Here is a 19,856-nt window from a genome sequence, read left to right as displayed (position 1 = left end):
AAAATAAATCACTCACCCCATCCCCACTCCATCTCAGTTTTGAGAAAGAAGTAAATATAAAGCATAGGCTCTAATATTTACGAACACTTAATTCCTATTCTAGTAAGAAAGTTCTCATTTCAGAGTTCACAAATCACTAAAAAAAAAAAAAAGTAATGGGCCCTCCCTGGTGGTATAGCCGTTTCAAGCATAGCACTAAGAAGCTAAAGCCACTTTAGCATGAGTTTGGTCCACAACCCGGAGGTGACCCACAAGGCGCGGCAGACCTCTCCTGACCACCAGCTGCTTCCCTCAGCAGCGCAGTTCAGTCTGCCTGCTCCCCACTCTGTCTCTGGTGAATCCTCTCACAGCCCTATACCTGTGGCCTGTATACCAGTTCTGTATGCATAAATAAATAAATCTTAAAAAAAAAAAAGGAAAAGAAAGTACTTAAACATCTAATTCTTTCACTTTTGTTGATTTTGTATTTTTGTGAGGTTTTGTGTGTGTGTGTGTGTGTGTGTGTGTAGAGGGGGACTTATAGTATTTCCTGTTATTTGCAGCTACCTTAACAGCAAACGACAATTAAATGTGTGAACAGGGTTGTCAGAGTAACACTTGTCATTCACACCACTTATGGAAAGGTGCTCCCAGACTTCTATAAGTACTAATTAAAATTAACAAAAGCTTCTCACTAAGACTTGTCAGAGAGGTTTACTTTGTCATCTACTGTTTGACACAGAGGAAAACCAATCGCCTGAAAGTTCAAGGCAATGAGCGCAGATGCTGAGAAAGCAACTCACTAAGGTTACAGTCCCAATTCCTTCGACATAACAGCCATTCAGAAAAAGAGCTCCTGAGGAATTTTCTCTGAAATCAGAAGAAAGTGACTTTCCTTTTTATATCAAGGGAGAAAGGTGCGGGATCTTACTAGCAGCAGACTGATTATCGCTCAACTCGCCTTTTCTTTAAATCAGCGTGAATGAGAACACTCTAAACGAGAGGAAACCTGAACGATATCACCCACCTCAGGCCCTAATGAACCTCGGAGAACCCTCACCCAGGCCTCAGGTGGTCCTTTCTCACCTGGGCTCCGTAGAAGAGTCCGCTGTCCTAACGTAAGAGCACTTTTCAGCATCACGCTTTGCGATTGGTTGACTCGGGAGAAACTTCTCAGTGCCATTGGCTGAGAGAGCCCGGTAGCGGCAAGGAGGCGGGAGTTTCGGGCAGGCTCTGACAGGTCCGCTGCTTTAGTTCCCAGAGTTCCTATTGGGTCAACGCGGGAAGCGCCAAGATGGCCGCTGTGGCGACCTGCGGCGCCGGCTCCGGGGACACAACTGAGGCGCCAGCCAGAAAAAACATCGTTACCAGTTTCCAAAGGAGGGATGCTAGAACCACCGGTGCCGACAGTGGCGGTGCTCGACTGGTGTCCATTGCGGGCACACGACCGTCGTTGCGGAATGGACAGCTGCTGGTGTCAACTGGGCTCCCAGCCCTGGACCAGCTCTTAGGTCGGTTCAGAATGGAGATCTGGGATCAGCAGAGGGAAAACTTAGGGAGGGGACGTACCTGGGGAACCACCTGACCCCACATCTCTCTGACCTCTCAGCCGTAAATATGGAGAGCTTAGTCGAGGTGATAGAGATGATGGGAAGGAACGGTTGCATGGAGACTTCTAAATGCTGTTAACCAAACCTGTTTTTATACTCCCACTTTCTATTCTGATTCCTGCTCACCAGACTTTTTCTTCATTCTGAGTTCCTTTAACCCTGAAATCCTTCCTCGTCAAGGGGAAGGATTAATGTTTGAAGATGGTTTGGCCTTCATCTAGGATCCCCTCCTGGTCTCTGAGTACATTCTTCTGCTCAGGTAGTGAATGGTTTGAAGTAACCTACAAAACTTGGTATCGTTGAGAAAGATGGGTTTCATTAGAAAAAATGCTGAAAAAAAGTAACTTCCCTTCCTTCAATACCAGGCTTCTTCTACCCTAGGTAGAATTTTTAAACAAATCACGTTGGCTTTTAGGAAAAGAACGTTAAAGGATAATGTGGATCCAAAATAGTTTAAAGCATGTAATTGAGATTGTCATATCCACCTGCATTTAATGTATATGAATACATGCACGTTTTTATTGAATAAGATATGTACATATATTGCTTTTCAGAGCTAAATAATATGTTTAAAGATAATTCACATTTTAACAAGAAAAGGAAGTCCAAATCTTAGGTTTCCTTGTAAAGTCTCTATAATTTTTCAGGAGAAATCTGCTGAAAATATGCATGTTTCATGAGGACTGGACAGATCAGTCAGGTATAGCTTCTGTATTACAAAAGCTTATAAATTAACTCCTCTCAAAATGCTTCTTCCTTAAAACCATTCTGTTATATTTTATAACTTTTTCATATGTGAAATGTGTTAGTTAAATTTTGTACACTTTCAACAACTATTAGTGTTATATCATAATTGAATCCATTTCTATCTAGGTTTGGTTTTTCCATGTAAATTTAACTGTTTCACTTCTTTAAAGGCTTTGCCTTCCTAAATTTCATTGTACTATAAAAAGAAATGGTTCAAAATAGCTAGTTTTCAAATATTTAACTTCACTCAACTTGATCCTGAAACTCTCCCTCCAGTATATTACATTTCTATTGCATCTGCAAAATGTGCGTAAGCAGCTCCTAGCATTGAGTAGGTTTTTAATAAACTATTGATTGTATAGGGAGAAATCTGGACAGAAGTTATGAAGTATATAGGACAGTTATTTGAGCTTAAAAAAAAACAGAAATTAAGTGATATGAAGTCACAAAACTAGTGACAGTCTGAACTAATCCAGCTATTAGTCTCCAAATTTACTGTTATTCCCTGTGCTACAGTTGTTTCAATATTTTTTTAAAGGGTTTTTTTTTTTTTATGCTTACAGGTCAGAGGTATAGGCCAAAGGTGTGGTGGGTGATAGGGTTCACCAGAGACAGAGTGGGGAGCAGAACAGACAGAGCTACTGAAATACACTGCTGAGGAGAGCAGCAGGCGGGTCAGGAGAGGTCTGCCATGCCATGTGGGTTGAACTCATGCTGTAATGGCTTCGGAGAACTTCATAATGCAGTGCTTTAACCCGTTGGGCCACCAGTGAGAGCCCTGTTTCAAATTTTTTAAATTTCTCCTCTGTTGGTTTTCACCATTTAAGACCAGTTAATTCATAATCTCTTAAAGCACCACCAAAAATAGTCCAAAGCACCTTCTTTATGTGTTCCTACAACTCTCATCTTGAACTATAATTTTAAAAGTGCAAATTTTCTTGATGTTGGAGAATGTAATATTTGACTGTAAGCTTATATTAAAAATAAGTGTTCACTAAGATGATTGAAATAGGATCAATTTTTTGAAATTTTATATTTTGCGTATGTAAAGTTAATGCTCAAAGTGCCCAACAGTGGAAGAAGTTGTTATAATAGTAGCTACTACATTGGAATAATAAATATTTCCAGAAGTATTTGACTTGCTGTTGATTTTTAAAAAATAACATTTTTGTATTTTGATTTTCTATTGTTTTGCCCTCTGAGAAATATAAACATACTTTATATTTGTTTTTCATTAAAACATTATTTGAAAGTGAAATATTTGATTGTATATATACACACAAATATAGGCAATTCAGACTATATTGTTATTCTAAAATGTTACTTGACACAGATTTTAACAAGTATAACAGCATATTGTGACAAAATACAATGATACTATGTTAGCAAAAGGTAGCCAACTGTTAAGTGATTGTTGCCTAAATACATTGTAGGGTTATGTGTAAAAATATTGTATTGACACATCTATGTAGTGCACAGATATTTTACTACTGCCATGTTTTATTATTGTAATTTAAACAAATACGAACTTACTTGGATGGTGTACAGGCTAATTGAACATCAATCATTTTCTTTAGCTCTTTAAAACATCATCTAATCATATTGATTATTTTGTTCTGGTTACTAATTTTATTGTTAAGCAATGATATATATTTCCCAAGTTGGATACATTTAGAATTTTCAAGTTCTTAGAATTCCTAAACCAGGTTCTCCATACTGCCCTTTCAGACAGTTGCTTTATTTAAGGACACTACACACTTATATTCTGGAAAATGAAAGGGACTTGGTTGGATAAAGATTCCATTTCTATTCTTGAAATACCCAAAGAGATATTACAGTTGTTAAAGGGTTCCTACAGATGTTATTTTTGCATATAAGTTATAATCTATTTTAGGACCTTAGTATCTAATGTGGGGAATTATCTTTACCCTGATCCTTCAAAAAAAATAATTGAAGAGTGATTTCACATATTTGACTTGATTAATCTCTGCGCTACTCAGAGTTTACTAAATTTGGATAGTTAAGTGAGTGAAAGGTTTAGGCTAAATAATGGTCAGGAAGAAGTAAGTACTTTGAAAGGAGCTTGATGGTAATTGTTCAACATTGATGTCAAAAATTAAATGTTGATTGACTTACTTCCTTTACTCCACTATGTTGTAATATGTAGCCTGGAGTTATGTAGATTGATTTCAGACCATATATTTATCATGATTCTCATTTTATTTTAGCAATTGATAAAAATGTATGTAATTATACAATTTCTTTGATGGTATGTAAGATCGTTTCATATGATTTAATCTACAGAACCATTCTTACTGTTCATAGCTTTTCTGTTTTGATTCCAGCTTTTGCCCAGACAATAATTGTAATCATCAAGAGTTATCAAATGTTTCATACCTCCTAGAAAGGGAAGAAAGTAGAGTTGTTTATGGAATAACTGCAATTTTATTTCAAAAGTTTCATTAATAAGGTAAAGATTATTGCATTGAAGCAAGGAAAGGACATGAACTTATTTTTCCCCTTGCATTTCCCCCAAAATGCCTTTCTATAATTTTAAGCAGAATTCACTTTCCTGACTTCTTTTTCCACTTTATATAACTTTGAAAAAGAGATGCTCTTGTTGAAATTAAGATGTCACTCCAGGGCCTTCTTATTCTCATATATTTCTTTATTGTCCTCATTTACTGAAACTTCATAAATTAGAAATTTATATTGGGAAGAATGTGGAAATTAAATTTTTTCTTTCTTGACAACGATGTTATTTTCTAACTTAATGTGAATAGGAAAACATTGACAATCACAAACTTAAATTTTCTGATAATTTTTAAGAATTGTTTTTTCTATTTTTACACAAAGTGCTACCTTTTTTTTAATTAAAATCCTCAATAAACTAATATTTTAAAATCTCAAACTTGCAGAGTATAAGCTTTCAAACTCATAATTTTACATGTTAATAAATTATTTGTATATTTAGTAAAATAGAAATAAACTTATATTTTTTTAGTCTTAGGTGGGCATCACTGAGAACACACACACACATAAATATACTAATTTATACACACACACACACACACACACATTTAAATATACTTCTTAAAGAAGCCTGGAAGTAAAGTTAAAAGTTTATTTGGATTTTAGTAAGCTAGAGATAAATATACTTTAAAAAGAGATCTGGAAATTAAACCCAACTGTTTAGTGGCTAAAAAAAAGTATATTGATAACATCTCTAAAATATGATTAAAGAGAACAGATGGTAAAAAGACTGGTTTGATTTTCTGTAATTTTCATCATAGAAATAAAATTATAATATATTAACTTACCTATCAAACATGTTTGTGGACTACTGGGAAAAAATATTTCTATTTTAACTGGAGGCTATTAGTGTGGGGTCTTTTGATTTCAAAATTAGCTAAAACTACTGATGGATTGCTAAGTTTAAATGTATATTAAAAGCTTATATTCAGTATATTATGTCACTATATTTTGTCATTGGTGGTTCCTTCAACTGATTATTTTTTGGAGAAAGATGGCTACAAACTTACTTAAACTTACTGTGTTTTTAAAAAGAGCTGACCCTTAGTATTTAAAATGAGGTATATCAAAATACTTTATACAAAGATATTTGGAGCGATGTTGAAGATTTGTCAAATTAAAATCAGGTTGGGAGGAATAGAGGAACTTTGTGATTGTATGTATGTAATAGAGAAATAACACCTTGATTTTAAAATAGTTAAAAATATAGGGGGAAAAAAACCTTGATTTTAAAATAGTTAATTAAATGACTTCATTTTATTTCCCATTACCAAACTTCAAAATGACCAACCCTTACTAAAGCCAATATAATTTAAGTCTAGCAAATTTACATAATAGAGAAAAAAAGAAAACTGTCTTTTATAGTAAATCCTAATTATTATTAATTTGATTGTTTAAAAAGTCCCCATTGTCGTGTTTTAAGTAATGTTCAGTTTTACAAGCATTAGAATTATAAAATAGATAATATCTACAAAGTTGAATGCTGTGTCCTAAGTTTCAAGAACAGTATGGTGTTTAAATTACAACTACAGAAAACTACATTCTTAGTGTAATTGATTTGTACAATGGTTTGTTTAACTAGCTCACTAATAGGAGGTATTGTGATCACAATGTTGTGATCACAATTTATGGATTAATGATTATTTTTCCTGATCAGAAAATAATTGTGGGGATAGTAAATGTAGCTCTTACAGAGTAACTTTTTGGATCAGACATCTAATCTAGGCATCACTTCATTAAAATGAAATCTATTCCTTCCTGTGTTCTCATCTATTTCATCTGAATAGTACTGACAAGTTTTAAATGTTCTATTACAGTAAAAACCTTACATGAAAACTTAATTTGAGGACACATAAATGTATATTAAGGGAGTGTAGATAGAAGCTTAAATCCTTATTTTAAAAAAGGTCAAGGAAAAAAGCCAACTTTTTGTAGCAGCTGCTCTAGACTAAACACTGTAGTGTCTGTATGTCCTTATATTAATTTTTCAACTCCTTGATGTACACAAAATGATCAGGTGAATGTTTATTTTTCCATATAAGGAAAAGGAGGGAAATAAGGTGTTAGTGTGTTAAATGGTCAACGTGAATCAAAAAGTTGGTAGTGGTCTATGATGTACACAAATTATAAAATTAAATATTTCTCCTACTCTTGTACCAGACAAAATCTTTTTGTTCTAATCCTTTATGGTGGTTGTTATCATATGTAGTTCAATCTTGAAGTCATCCCACATAGTCTAGGTATGAAGTGCTTTAATGCTATATGGAGTCTATTTTTATGTAGAATTAAAATATATGTGTGGTCCTATGCAAGTCTACTCAAATATATCAATGCACCAGTTTCTTTTCTAAGACGTTTTCTTCTGGAAGAATTAGAATGTTGTATTTATGAAGTTGCCAAATGTTGCACTGTATAGATATATTATGCATATATGTTGCCAAATTTCAGTTTTCTTGGAAACGTTATTTTCATACTCGGTTTTTCTACCTAGCATTTGCTACTATAAAACTTTCTTAGGAAGTTTCTTTCTTAGGGGAAATTCTTCATTAGTGTTCTAAATGTTTCAGGTTTGTACTCAGACATACCGACTCTATTAACATCATCAATTGTCCAACAATTTTAAAGTTATTTTTACTTTAAACATATTTTACTCTCTTGATATAACTACTATATTTTTAAATGTATTTGTTAGTGTATACACCATTGATTACAGATAGCAATATTTTTACAAATAAGCAAAATATTTAGATCTTTTTTATATAATTCTTGTTTCCTAAAACTCAATTTTTTAATGATTTTAATAAATAATTTTGAGTTAAATGTCTATATCGACTAGATCTCTTTTTAATGTGGCTCCAGTTTCCTAAAACTCAATGCTTAAGTGGTGTTTAGTAAATAATTTTGTTAAGTGTTTATGATCATATTACCCTGCCTCACATTTGGAATGTTTTCTAGTGATCCTGAAAATGTTTTTTGCTTGTAATGACAAAAATGTTATCTATTTTAAGTTCAAAATATACTTAACAGCATATCCAGACTTTATTATTTATGATAAAAAAAGAAATTGTTTTAATTACCAGTGTTTTTCTACATAGCTTATAAAAGTTGAGGGTAAATGTTAAGTGGAATTTCTATTATAATAACTTTTTATTCCCATGTTGTACTTCTATAGTACTAAGTTACTGTGCATATTTAGGTCTCTTGTTACTGAGTTAATTTATTAACAAAGGCTAAATATAACATTATTAGAATGCTTAACCAGTTATATTGAATGTGCATGGTCCTATCACAGGAAAAAGGATAGTACAGTATATTATGAAAGTAATTGTAATGTGTAGTGTGTAATTATGTATAATATATAATTATTTCATAATAGCACCTTAAGCAAAGTATTGCAAAGGTAATTAAAATGTTGTTCTCAATGGCAGTTTTAAAGTTATTGAAGTACCTGTCTTTGATTAAACCTAACTTTATGCTAAAGCATGTGAAAAGGTAGATTAATTTTCTTTTTGGTTTTGTTTCATTTCCAGGTGGAGGTTTAGCTGTTGGAACAGTTCTTCTAATTGGTTAGTATAACATGCACTCTTTGCTCTTTATGATCCAGTGATTTTATGGGTTTGCATATTATAAGATCTAGAATTTAATCTGTGTGAGAGTAATGTAAGTTGGAGAGGAGTTGCCTTAAATATTTGAAATAATTTTATCACCACAAGTTTTCCCAAGCTAGATACCATTCCTTAAACTGTTTTTTATGTATCACTGTTTCACACTCCTCACCTTTGGTAGTTCTCTTCTTATACCTTCTAATCTGGTGTCTCTTCAACTGTGCCCAGAACTAATACAGTATTCCAAAGTTAGTATGACTTGTACTCAATATATTGAGGCTGTAAAATGTAATCATCTAGACAAATTATTATTTTCAGCTAACAGTAAAAGTTATTTCTATTCATTGACTTGTCTTAAGGTAGCAATGAAATGTGTTAATTACCTTAGAAAATTTGACCCAGGAATGACTAAAATGAAGTAGTGGTCCTTAAAATTTAGTATATACATAAATATTTGACTAATAAATGAAACTACGGAAAACTCAAAAGAAGTAAGGAAAACATCTTGTTCTCCACATCTTCCAGATACTTGAAAGGTGACAATGACAGTGGTGTTGGTGATGTAGTTCATCTTACAATGGGCTGATAATTGTGTTAAGGGTTTTGTCTTTTTTCATTTACTGTAACAAGTTTGTAAAGTGTTACATGTAAGATATATTATACCCCAGTTTACACACTGGAAAATGAGGCTTTAAGAGATAAAATACTTCAGTATCACAGCTAGTGAAAGAACTAGAATTTGAATTTTGGTATAACTAAAAAGCCTGTGTTGTTTTTTTTTTTATAAGCTTCTTGCTCTATAAAAATTTTTACTTGATGCTATTAGCATTTCTCTGTTCTAGTCATACATTTTTTCTTTCAAATATAGAGCACCTACTAAGATTTGTAAAGTGTTGCTTTGTATAGTTGCAATTTACTACTATGAAAACGTATACATTAGTTTTTTTGAAATTATACAATTTATTTTGGACCTGTGTCCAGTCACCATATCTGAACCCAATAATTAGTTTCCATATGGCTCGTATCTACAACATATCTGCCAATTTCTTACCAGTCATTTACTTTGATTGCTAGAATATAATTTTCTGGACATTTTCCTAGGCTTTAGTGTCCAAATTTCTGGATACTAGATAACTTTTAATAGATGGGTAAGTAAATTCCATTTTATAAAATATTTTATATTTTATAAAATATAAAATCCATTTTATATATCCGTCAGTCCTTAAAATACTATTTAATTATTTTGGAGACAGTCATTCTAGAAGTGGTGATATCAGTTGCTTTAATTTTTTTTTCCTTTTAGTAAATGATGAAAAATGTTGTTGAAAACCTAATTTCCTGTTTACTATTAATAAATAAATATATTAAACCAAATGATACTTAGAGAAAATTAGGTTGTCATTTCAGTTCCTTAGTCTCAATACACAGAAATTATTTACACTTATATGTAAATAATAAGCATGGGAATATTTAGTACATTGTTTTTTTCACTTAATACATCTAAGAGTTCAGTACATGTATGTTCTTAACTACACAACATTTCATTGTATAGATATTGCACAGTTTATTTAAATAGAGTCTATACTGATAAATTCAAGTCTGTTTTTTGTTACTAACAATACCATTACAACCTTATATATAAGCTTGCTTTTATAAAGTAAATAAAATATGAAGAATAAATATCAAATTGATTGAAGCAACTTAAGTAAACTATGTAAATATAAAAATTGTGTGACATATTATTAGATTGTTCTCCCAAGAAGTTTTTGCCTCCTTACACTTCAACAGCTGTAGGAACACCATTTTATCCTCACCATTGACAACATGATACAGGATTAAACATATTCAACTTTACCAGTCCAAACAAGTAAAAAATAAAATTTCATCACTTGAGCCTGGGACTTTTCTCTTTAGTGATAAGTTTGGAGTGTTATTAAAATGGTGTTAAAAATACACAGAGAAAATAACTGTAATTATTTTCTCCAGGGGAAATGTATATGAATGGTTAATAATGATAGTTAATAATTCATTTAATAAATGTTTATTGAACACTCAGTCTTGTACTAGATATTGGGATTGCAAATACAAATAAGATACCTCTTTCCTTAAGGAAATTTGTAGCTATAAAGAAGACTAATATGGAACAAATAATGAGACTATAATAAGTTAATACCATAATAAATGTGCTATTTTTATTAGATTCTCTCATTGGTTATAACTATCTGATGTTCATTTTTGTATATTGATATTACAAGTGACCTTTGAATAGTCTAAAGATGCCCATGAATTTTCAAAACAGGCTATCGTCTTTATTTTTGTTAAAGATTTGTTTATTTATGCATACAAGAACTGGGGTACATGCCGAGGTGCAGTGGGATGAGAACATTCACCAGGACAGAGTGGAGTACAGAGCCAGTGGATTGACTGAAATATACTGCTGAGAGAAGCAGCGGAGCAGACAGGAGAGGTCTGGCTGTGCCATGTGGGTCAGCTCCCTGGCCACTGATTGAGTTCATGCTGCAGTGGCTGTATAGCTTCATAGTGCTTTAACCTCTTGAGCCACCAGGGAGGCCCCAGGCAACCATCTTTTGCAAATATTGACAATGTTATCTTTTTTTTTAAAGATTTATTTATTAGTTGTGCATACAGAACTGGGGTACAAGTCAGAGGTGCTGGGGCAATGAGAGGATTCATCAGAGACAGAGTGGGGAGTAGAACAGGATCTCTGAGAGCAGTGTCTGGAATCACAGGAACAGCTCATTTGAGCTTTGGTATCAAGCAACAGTTGGTATTCCTGTTGTTTTTATTCATCAAGTACAATTCCATTTCTGTATGATAGCCCATCAAATATTTGAAGACAGCTATCTTGCATCCCTGGGGTCTCTTTAAGCCAAATATCCCGTTTCTCATGTCTTATGCTTTCAAGTCCCTTCATCTTCTTGGTCATTCCATTTTGAATATGGTTGTTTTTATAAGCCCCCAAATGCAATATATTATTCAGTCTGGTCAGCTACTAAAGAATAGAACAGGACAATCATCTCTCTCAACCTAGGAATTAGACTATTAATTCAGGCCAAAAGTACATTTGCTTTTTGGCAGTTCTGTCACATCATTATCATTTTTGTTTGCCCAATGTTATGGGGATGCACTAAATAGATTAATTAGATACTTATTGTACAATTTCAAAATTTGTTTCACAAAATTGGTAATTTTTATCTTGAGAGATTGGGTTTTGAGGGTATTTTTTTTTTTTTGCTTGTCTAATTAGATAATCTTCCTCCTATTAGTTAATCCTCTCCATACAACTTTTGAGAGAATAAGATTATAGCTACTATAGGTATGTGCATGTGTTTCTACTTATGGGGGGGGGGGGAGGAGAGAAAGAGGGAAAAAAGAGAGTTTTCAGCCAAACAATAGATTTGACTCAGAAGTCTAGATATATTTTTTGTTATTTTCCTTTAATTACTTCTACAAACATTAATAAGTGTATATGAGGTTAGCACTGGTGACATAGCAATAAGATGCATTTTCTTCCATGAAGATCATCTAGAACTAAATACCACTGTATAATTAACAGATGCCCCAAAGCACAATGACTATTTCACCCAGCCTTGAGGAAAAGTTCTCAAAGATGGAGTTACCTAACTGGGTATGATATGATTTGAGGGAACTGCCTAGCCAAAAAGGTGAAATAATTTATGCAAATGTCCTGAGTTGAAAAGTAAAGGAACTACTAGCAAACTTAAGCTAGGAGTATATATAAGATTACCAGGAATTGCAAGAAAAAGGTCAAAACCCTCACTCATTTAAAAGAGAGCAAGAAAAAGGAACTTTGCCATCCAGTTTGTTTATTGTCAATCTTCATTAATGATAAATCAACCAGTAGATCTTATTATCCGCAAATGAATATGCCTGGTTTATGCAGTACAGGTGTGATTATTCCCTTACTAACTTTTAGTTCATTCCCTTGCTAAGATTGTAATGAGTATCCTTATATTTATAAATAATTTTTATCTATTTAAGTGGTTTGAGTTTATTTCATTATTGAAAGTTGGTAAAAGTTATGTACATTTTAAAGCAAAAGGAAATAAGGGACTTGAAAGCATATGACATGAGAAATGGGGCATTATGCCACCTTGTATTTAATATTATGTATATGTAATGTAATATATAATGTAATATATATTACTTGTTTAATATTATTTAGTATTTAATAATGTTATCATTGCTATGGTAACAGAAGTTGATTTAATTCTGAATAAGCTTAAGTAAATTTTTTTTTATTTAACTATGACTTTATATGTCGTGCTAAAGTTGATTAGAGGCAAATTCTTAGCTATATATAATAAATAATTTCCAGTATTACAGGTATAATAACCAATAGATGTGTTTACTAGGAAAATATTAAATATAAATTTAGTAACTATTAAATTCAAATCTCCAATTATAAATGATTTTTAAACTTCAAATACAAAGCCAAACTACAGGAATGATACTATTTTTAAACTGTTATAAATAGCAATTGTCAGGCTATGCAGGGCTTAGTGTTTAATTACTGTGGCATGAAAAAAAAGGCACTGTGAGTTTATAGACTAGTTGGTAGGTAATAGTGACCAATTAGGGAGATACCTTAGAAAATAAAATAAGCTTTGATTTTTTTTATATATACACAATCACAGCCCTCTAAATTTTGTGGTTACCAAATGTGGAATAGTAACTGGAAAATGATTTTTGGAATCAGAATGACTCTATTAATATAATGCATTTTAAAATACTTTGTCTCCTACTGTGTAGATGAGACACTACTTATATAGACAAGCTTCTTAGCCTCTATAGCTTTAAGAAGACATAATTACTACCTCCCCTATATATGCTTGCTTTATATAAAGCATCTAAGTATGCTTGGTATATGTAGAATACTAACTATATCCTTTTCTTTTTTACAGAAGAGGATAAATATAATATTTATTCACCTTTGCTCTTCAAGTATTTCTTGACAGAAGGTATCATCAGTGGTCATACTTTGTTGGTTGCATCTGCAAAAGAAGACCCTGCTGACATTTTACAGGTATAGTGTATACTTACTGCAGTTTGAATATTTCACAAAAATTGTTTATATATGTAAGTAAGATATATGAACGTAGGTATACAAATGCATTCATGGAACCAAGCATATACTTTTCTCTTAAAGAAAGGTATACGGGCCCTCCGGTGCAGCTGGTTAAAGCACAGCACTGTTAAGCAAGCCACAGCCACTTCAGTGCGAGTTCAATCTCCTGCCCCAGAGGTCACCAACATGGCCTCTCCTGTCTTGCTCACTGTTCCCCTCAGCAGTGTACTTCATCGATCTGCCTGTTCTGCTACCCATTCTGTCTTCTGGTGAATCCTCTCACTGCCCCTGTGCCTCTGGCCTGTACCCCAGTTCTGTATGAATGAATGAGTGAATAAATCTTTAAAAAAAAAAGAAAGGTATAAAATTTATTTGAACATAGTTTCATTTTTAAAGTAATATTCTTGAACAATTTAACTTAAGCTTTATATCACAGATGGAAAGATATTAATAATTATTTAAACTTACAATAAATAAAATTACTATAGATATGATAGTAAGAGGACTCTAAAATTTTAGTAGAGAAAAACCACTGCAGAATATTACCAGAAATTTCCAAAGGCATAAACTAGAAAAAGTTACAGACATTAGGGGTACTCATTTATTATTATTATTCTGCAATGATAGAAATGATTCTTACAAAACTAAGCTCTAAAATATGTGATGGATATACTCTTATCTTTTTAAACTGAAGCATACTTTCCATTTTAGAGAGGACAGTTTTGACTTATGTAAGTCTTAACTTTCTATGTCTGGAACAGGAAGCCTATTTAAACCATTATTTGAATAGCTATCATAATCCAAGGTATTGTTTTTCTAAACTGACATTTTCATTTCAATGCATGGTTTGCAAAGTGGCAAATGACTAAGTCATTTATATAGAATTTGTAGTACAATAAATACTAATTTACAATAATTGTCACTAAGCAACAAAGCAAACTTATACATTCAAGCATAATCATTATAATACTGCGCTAAAACTGACGATTCTTTCAGATAGGTTAGACTTCGCTTATTAACTAAAACTGTCGTAAATTGCAAAAGAGAAACCTTTGTATAATAGGCTTATCGTAAGCTTACTTCATACTAATCTATACCATAGTTCAGGAAGAACCCAGATTAAGACAGTCTTAGGAGAGACAGAGCTTAGTGTTCAGGGAAACCAAGGTAACTGGTATCTACATGACAGAAGTCCTGAAAGAAGAAAACTGCACATTAAGAGAACTTTGGAAATATACGTAAGTTCTTCCTGTAGCATGCAGATGGGAACTCAGCTGTGTATACATGTCAGAAAACTACACCCCTCTGGCTGTACTTCCTTTTCTCTCACATCCTGTACCAGTGGACCACAGTGAGGTTGCCTACAATCACATGAGAGGAAGAGAAGGTTGGGTCCTGGTTTACAGATGGTTCGCACAATATGCAGGCACCAGCCCATGTGGATATCTGCAGCTCTGTAATCCTTTCTGGCAAATCCCCAAAGAAAAATAATAAAGGGAACTCTTCTTTCTGAGTAAGCATAACGCCAAGCATTGTACCTACTTGTTTGCTTTGCTTGGCCGGAGCAGTGCTCGAATGTGCAAATATATGCCAGTGATTTGAGTAGATGTTCAGGGGCTTGAAAGGAACATGATTGCAAGACTGATGACAAGGAATTTGGGGAAAGTAGAGGTCTAAGGGTAGACCTAAATGAATGGACGATAATGTGAAGATATTTGATCCCTTACAGTGACTCATTCTGTCAATAACAGTCAACCTGTTATTGCTCAGTCAACAGCAAACTAACAGTCAGCCTACTAGTCGACCTAACACTGCTTCTGATCAAGGAGTTCCCTTGACAATAGGTAAAGTACAGCAATGCACCCAGGCTCATGGAATTTGCAGTTCCCTGTCATTTTAAGGCAGCTATGGATTAACAGGAGAATGACCTTAGAAGACTGTTACAATGCCAGTTAGGTGGCAGTACCTTGAAGGATGAGCAAGGTTCTCCAGAAAGCTCAATATGTTTCAAATTAGTGTCCAGTATGTATTAGTCCAGCAATCTTTTGTGAACCATCTGATTCACTCTACCTTGTATCTTGTGCTTTGTTTGATTCTTTTATTCTGATTTTTATTTCAGCAGCAACCTTTGCTTTACATGACAAGTGAACATTTATCAATTTTCTATTCAGTGAAGTTAAATATTAAATTAGCCATAAATTTGAAAGTGTGATACTCAAGCAAAAATATCTTTTTTGACTTTAATGCCTTGATTTGCTTTTAATTAATGCCACTTTTATGTAAATGAATAATGAAAGTAGTAAGAGCTTATATAGACTAAATAACATGTACATTTAACATTTTCCTACTAAAAAGATTACTGATTCATTTTTAATTTTTAATTTTGATTATTTTCTTTTTTTTCATGTAACTGTACTCTGAAAATATATCTATGTTTTAAGATAGTGGATTTTTTTTTTTTTACTGATCAGTAATACTTCCTAAATTTTCAATCTTGCCATTTTATGTTTCTTACATGTTTGATATATAATAGTAAACAACATCTTAGTTAAAAAAATAATATGCCTTTTTAATGTTTCTATAAAAAGGTATAAAAATTTTGTTTCTAACATATACATATTGAATATTGTGCAGTTAGAGTAGACTGGAATAGAAAATTATGACTGATAAAATTTAAATTTTTTATATTCTTCATAATATTGATGCATCTCTGAGGATAGGAACAAACAAAATATATTTGAAAATTAAAATGACAGACTGAATACTAACATGGATGAGTAGGTTTTTCTACATAATATTTAGAATTTATATGTGTCCTTTCAATTAGTTATGATTAGAACTTCATTTTTATCCAGCAGCCCAGCAATGAATTGTAAAGCAAAGACACTGACAATGTTTGTAGATCCAATACAGGAAGTTGGTTGGGAGGTTTTAAAATTGCTTAACTTTAATCTTATAGTGTATGATTGGAAAATTCTGTAACCTATAGGCAAGACAAATATTTCTGATATAAGGAAAGGGAAAAGGCATTCTTATAAACCATAATAATCTTAAAATATGTATAACTAAAAGACAAGTAAAGAATAAAAAGCCCCATCAACTGCCTAAGATATGTTATATAACCACCCAGCAATTTATCCATCATCCTTTGAAAACATATTCATGCCTATTGTGTCAAAACTCCTTTAGGAAGCCGGCATTGCGAAGTAAGGTTGAAAAATTACACCTTAGAAACCCTATAGAACAATATACATGATGTTCTTAAAGCATTTAAAAACACATATGTTAAGTATTTTTCAGTTAAATTTTATCCATAAGAATTTCTTGATTATCTCAAATACAGTAATATGTATTCTTCACAAAAAGTGTCCATGGAATGTTTGATAAAATAGCAAAAATTCCATTTCTACATTGAAGTACTTAAATATTTGTCAGTAGGTAGGTTGCTTTTTTTCCCATGAAGTAAAAAATTATATACACACACATGTACACACAAACATTTCTTTACAATTTGAAAATGCTAAGATTTTTCTATTATAGCCTTTTCATAATTTTTAATGGTATGCTATTATGTGTTAATATTTGTAGAATTAGAGAAAGTAAAATGCTTTTCAGAAGTAGATTTAAATGTTATTTCATAACACCCAAAATTAGTTTCAAAACTTAATTTGAATATTTGGGATGATATACCAAATATGTAATATTCATGCAGAAGAGATATCTAGCATATAGAGCAAAAGATTATTTATTATTACATTAACTTTTGAGTTACACATATTCAGTATGCACTGTCCAATGTTAACCACAGCTATAACAAAGTGGGAGGCTGGAATGCATTAAAAAGGTTAAAAAAGGAATATATATATATTTTTAATTTATTTATTTATGAATACAGAACTAGAGTACATGTCAGAGGTGCAGGGGCAGTGAGAAGATTCACCAGGACAGAGTAGGGAGCAGAACAGGCAGATCAATGAAGTGCACTGCTGAGGGCAGCAGCGGGTGGGTCAGGAGAGGTCTGCCATGCCATGTGGGCCACCTCTGGAGCTGGGATCGAACTCTCATTGAAGCAGCTGTGGCTAGCTTGCAGTGCTGTGCTTTTCCCCACTGTGCCACCAGGGAGGGCCCTACAAGTTATATTTTAAAAATTTTTACCCAAGAAAAGTACATAGTTACAAGCAGAAATATTATAACTGTCTTGATCATTACTAAAAGTATATACTTTATAGCATTTTTAACATAATACATACTAGCAAATTTTCATATTTAAATTAGTTGTGGTGAAGTGTCCCATATTTAGTAAGAAAAAAAAATCTTTCGTAACTGAAAATTTATTGTAAAATTACCCATAAGTCATATGATAAATGAGAATTAATTTAAAAAAGTATATCAGTTTAGATTTATTAATACAATAAGATATTTAGTAATAGTCTGAAAAAAGTTAGATTAACAATTTTATTCATGGATTTTAAGACCCATAAGTAAAAATTAAATCGTTATCTTTTTTTTTTTAAAGATATATTTATTCATACAGAACTGGGGTACAGGCCAGAGATGCAGAGGGTGAGAGGATTCACCAAGGACAAAGCGGGAGCAGAACAGGCAGATCGACGAAGTACACTGCTGAGGGGAGCAATGGGCGGGTCAGGAGAGGTCTGCCACGCCATGTGGTCACCTCCGGGGCAGGCGGGGATCGAACTCATACGGAAGTGGCTTAAGCTTCTTAGTGCAGTGCTTCAACCCACTCCGCCACCAGGGAGGGCCCTAAATCCTTATCTTAATAATTAGAAAACATTATTTTATATCCCCAAATACGTGCTTCTTACCAAAATATTAATCAATATCTTAAGGCATGATTGTACCTTTTACCTTTTGCTTTGTTGAATTCTTTGGTGTTAATTGGGATTAGAGGTACTGGTTAATTTAAAATTAGACAAAGCATTTTTATTCCCTGAACTATGCAATTTTTAATTAATTATTTAAAAGATTCTTTTCCTTTTGTCAGCTTTGTATCAAGATTGATTTTGTTTGCCATCCATCTCTAATTTACTAATCAGAATGAAATTTAGAAGTCTGAAGTCAATGAGTGGTCATTTGTTTGCTGGAAGTACATTATAATACTGAGCTTTCTGAATAAATAAAATACAAAAATATCTCAAATCCAACCCTATTTTCTTTGTCCTGCCAAATATTAAGACACAGCTATCAGAATGATATATAAAAAAAAATCCCTTAATTGGCCAAATACACAACTGAATATTTTTCTTTTAGCTTATCTCACATATTTTAATTTTATAATAATGCAGAACAAAAGCAGTATTATAATTTAAAATTGTTTTCTGACCGTTCATCATTTCACTTTGCAAGCTTTATAACAATAAATGCCCAATACCTTATAGATAACACATATTCCAACTAGAATATATGATATTTATTGCATTTCCTACCAAAATTATTTTACCATTACCTCTTAAGTAGAGTATAAGTATTAGAAGAACATTTGAAAGCAAAGATATAACTGATTTCTTTTCTCTTCATTTTTTGGTCAGCATTTTGTTTGTTCAGAAAATTATCAGTCTATCTATGTTCTTTTTAGTGCTTACAACTCTGAAGTGCTGGTTGAGCCGGAAATTTGCTGTTTGACCCCAGGGTTTCACTCTTTTTTTCCCACTCAGCTACTTGTGAGAGCTTATTTAAAATTCTGAGTTTTTCTCTGGCAGCCACAGTTAGAATTTCTTTGGCAAATTAAATAGACTAAGAAAAAAACATGCAAAGGCTTAGTACTGCTTCCAGTGACCTACATTTGATGCCAGCTTTTAAAAGATGGCATGTGCCTTATTTTCCTACAAGGAAATGAATGGTAAGATGAAAAATGTAAAGGAAAATAAAACCATCTCTTAATCACTAACTAGTAGAATAAATATATTTGGCATTGGCATATGTATATCTATCAACAAGAAAAGAAGGAATTTTGTGTTCAAAAGTAACATAGTCATTGAGCAAAAAATGTCAGACTCTGTAATAGAATATCCTCAGGAAGATGAAATTTATTTGGGACCTGAGTATAGATTTTAATTTCTCTGTTGCTACTTAACTAGCTGTAGGACCTTAACAAGTCACCTAGCCTCTCCTATTAAATTAAGGCTATGGATAACTTATTTCAGTTACAAGAAATCTCAATAGAGTTTTTCTTTCAAAATCTTTAAAGTACTTACACCACATTTACTTTCAAAGGTTGTTGACTGATCCCCTGTAAAATAAGGGCTTGTAAGT

The 19,856-nt window shown here is 32.6% G+C and overlaps 2 protein-coding genes across 4 annotated transcripts in view; one reads left to right on the top strand and one right to left on the bottom strand.

The window, feature by feature from the left end:
* The window catches only part of IMMP1L (IMP1 inner mitochondrial membrane peptidase-like (S. cerevisiae)), a 49,232-nt gene extending 48,116 nt beyond the window's left edge, over positions 1 to 1,116 (bottom strand). Inside the window, exon 1 of one of the 3 annotated variants that reach the window (XM_004682957.2) lies at positions 1,007 to 1,116. The gene's annotated coding sequence lies outside the window, so the exon portion shown is untranslated. The remainder of the gene's footprint in view (positions 1 to 1,006) is intronic. The other 2 variants (XM_012725693.1, XM_012725692.1) reach the window with 2 other exon arrangements.
* Positions 1,117 to 1,244: 128 nt separating this feature from the next.
* ELP4 (elongator acetyltransferase complex subunit 4) overlaps positions 1,245 to 19,856 on the top strand; it is a 182,598-nt gene continuing 163,986 nt past the window's right edge. The window contains exons 1-3 of the mRNA XM_004682956.2: positions 1,245 to 1,490; positions 8,399 to 8,434; positions 13,420 to 13,541. Of these exons, the coding sequence (XP_004683013.1) occupies positions 1,274 to 1,490; positions 8,399 to 8,434; positions 13,420 to 13,541 (375 nt within the window). The 5' untranslated portion in view covers positions 1,245 to 1,273. The remainder of the gene's footprint in view (positions 1,491 to 8,398; positions 8,435 to 13,419; positions 13,542 to 19,856) is intronic.

This window comes from Condylura cristata, unplaced genomic scaffold, assembly GCF_000260355.1.
Source record: "Condylura cristata isolate star-nosed mole 26May11 unplaced genomic scaffold, ConCri1.0 scaffold00015, whole genome shotgun sequence".
In the NCBI taxonomy this organism is placed as follows: domain Eukaryota; kingdom Metazoa; phylum Chordata; class Mammalia; order Eulipotyphla; family Talpidae; genus Condylura; species Condylura cristata.
This window is presented reverse-complemented; position numbering and strand designations above follow the sequence as displayed.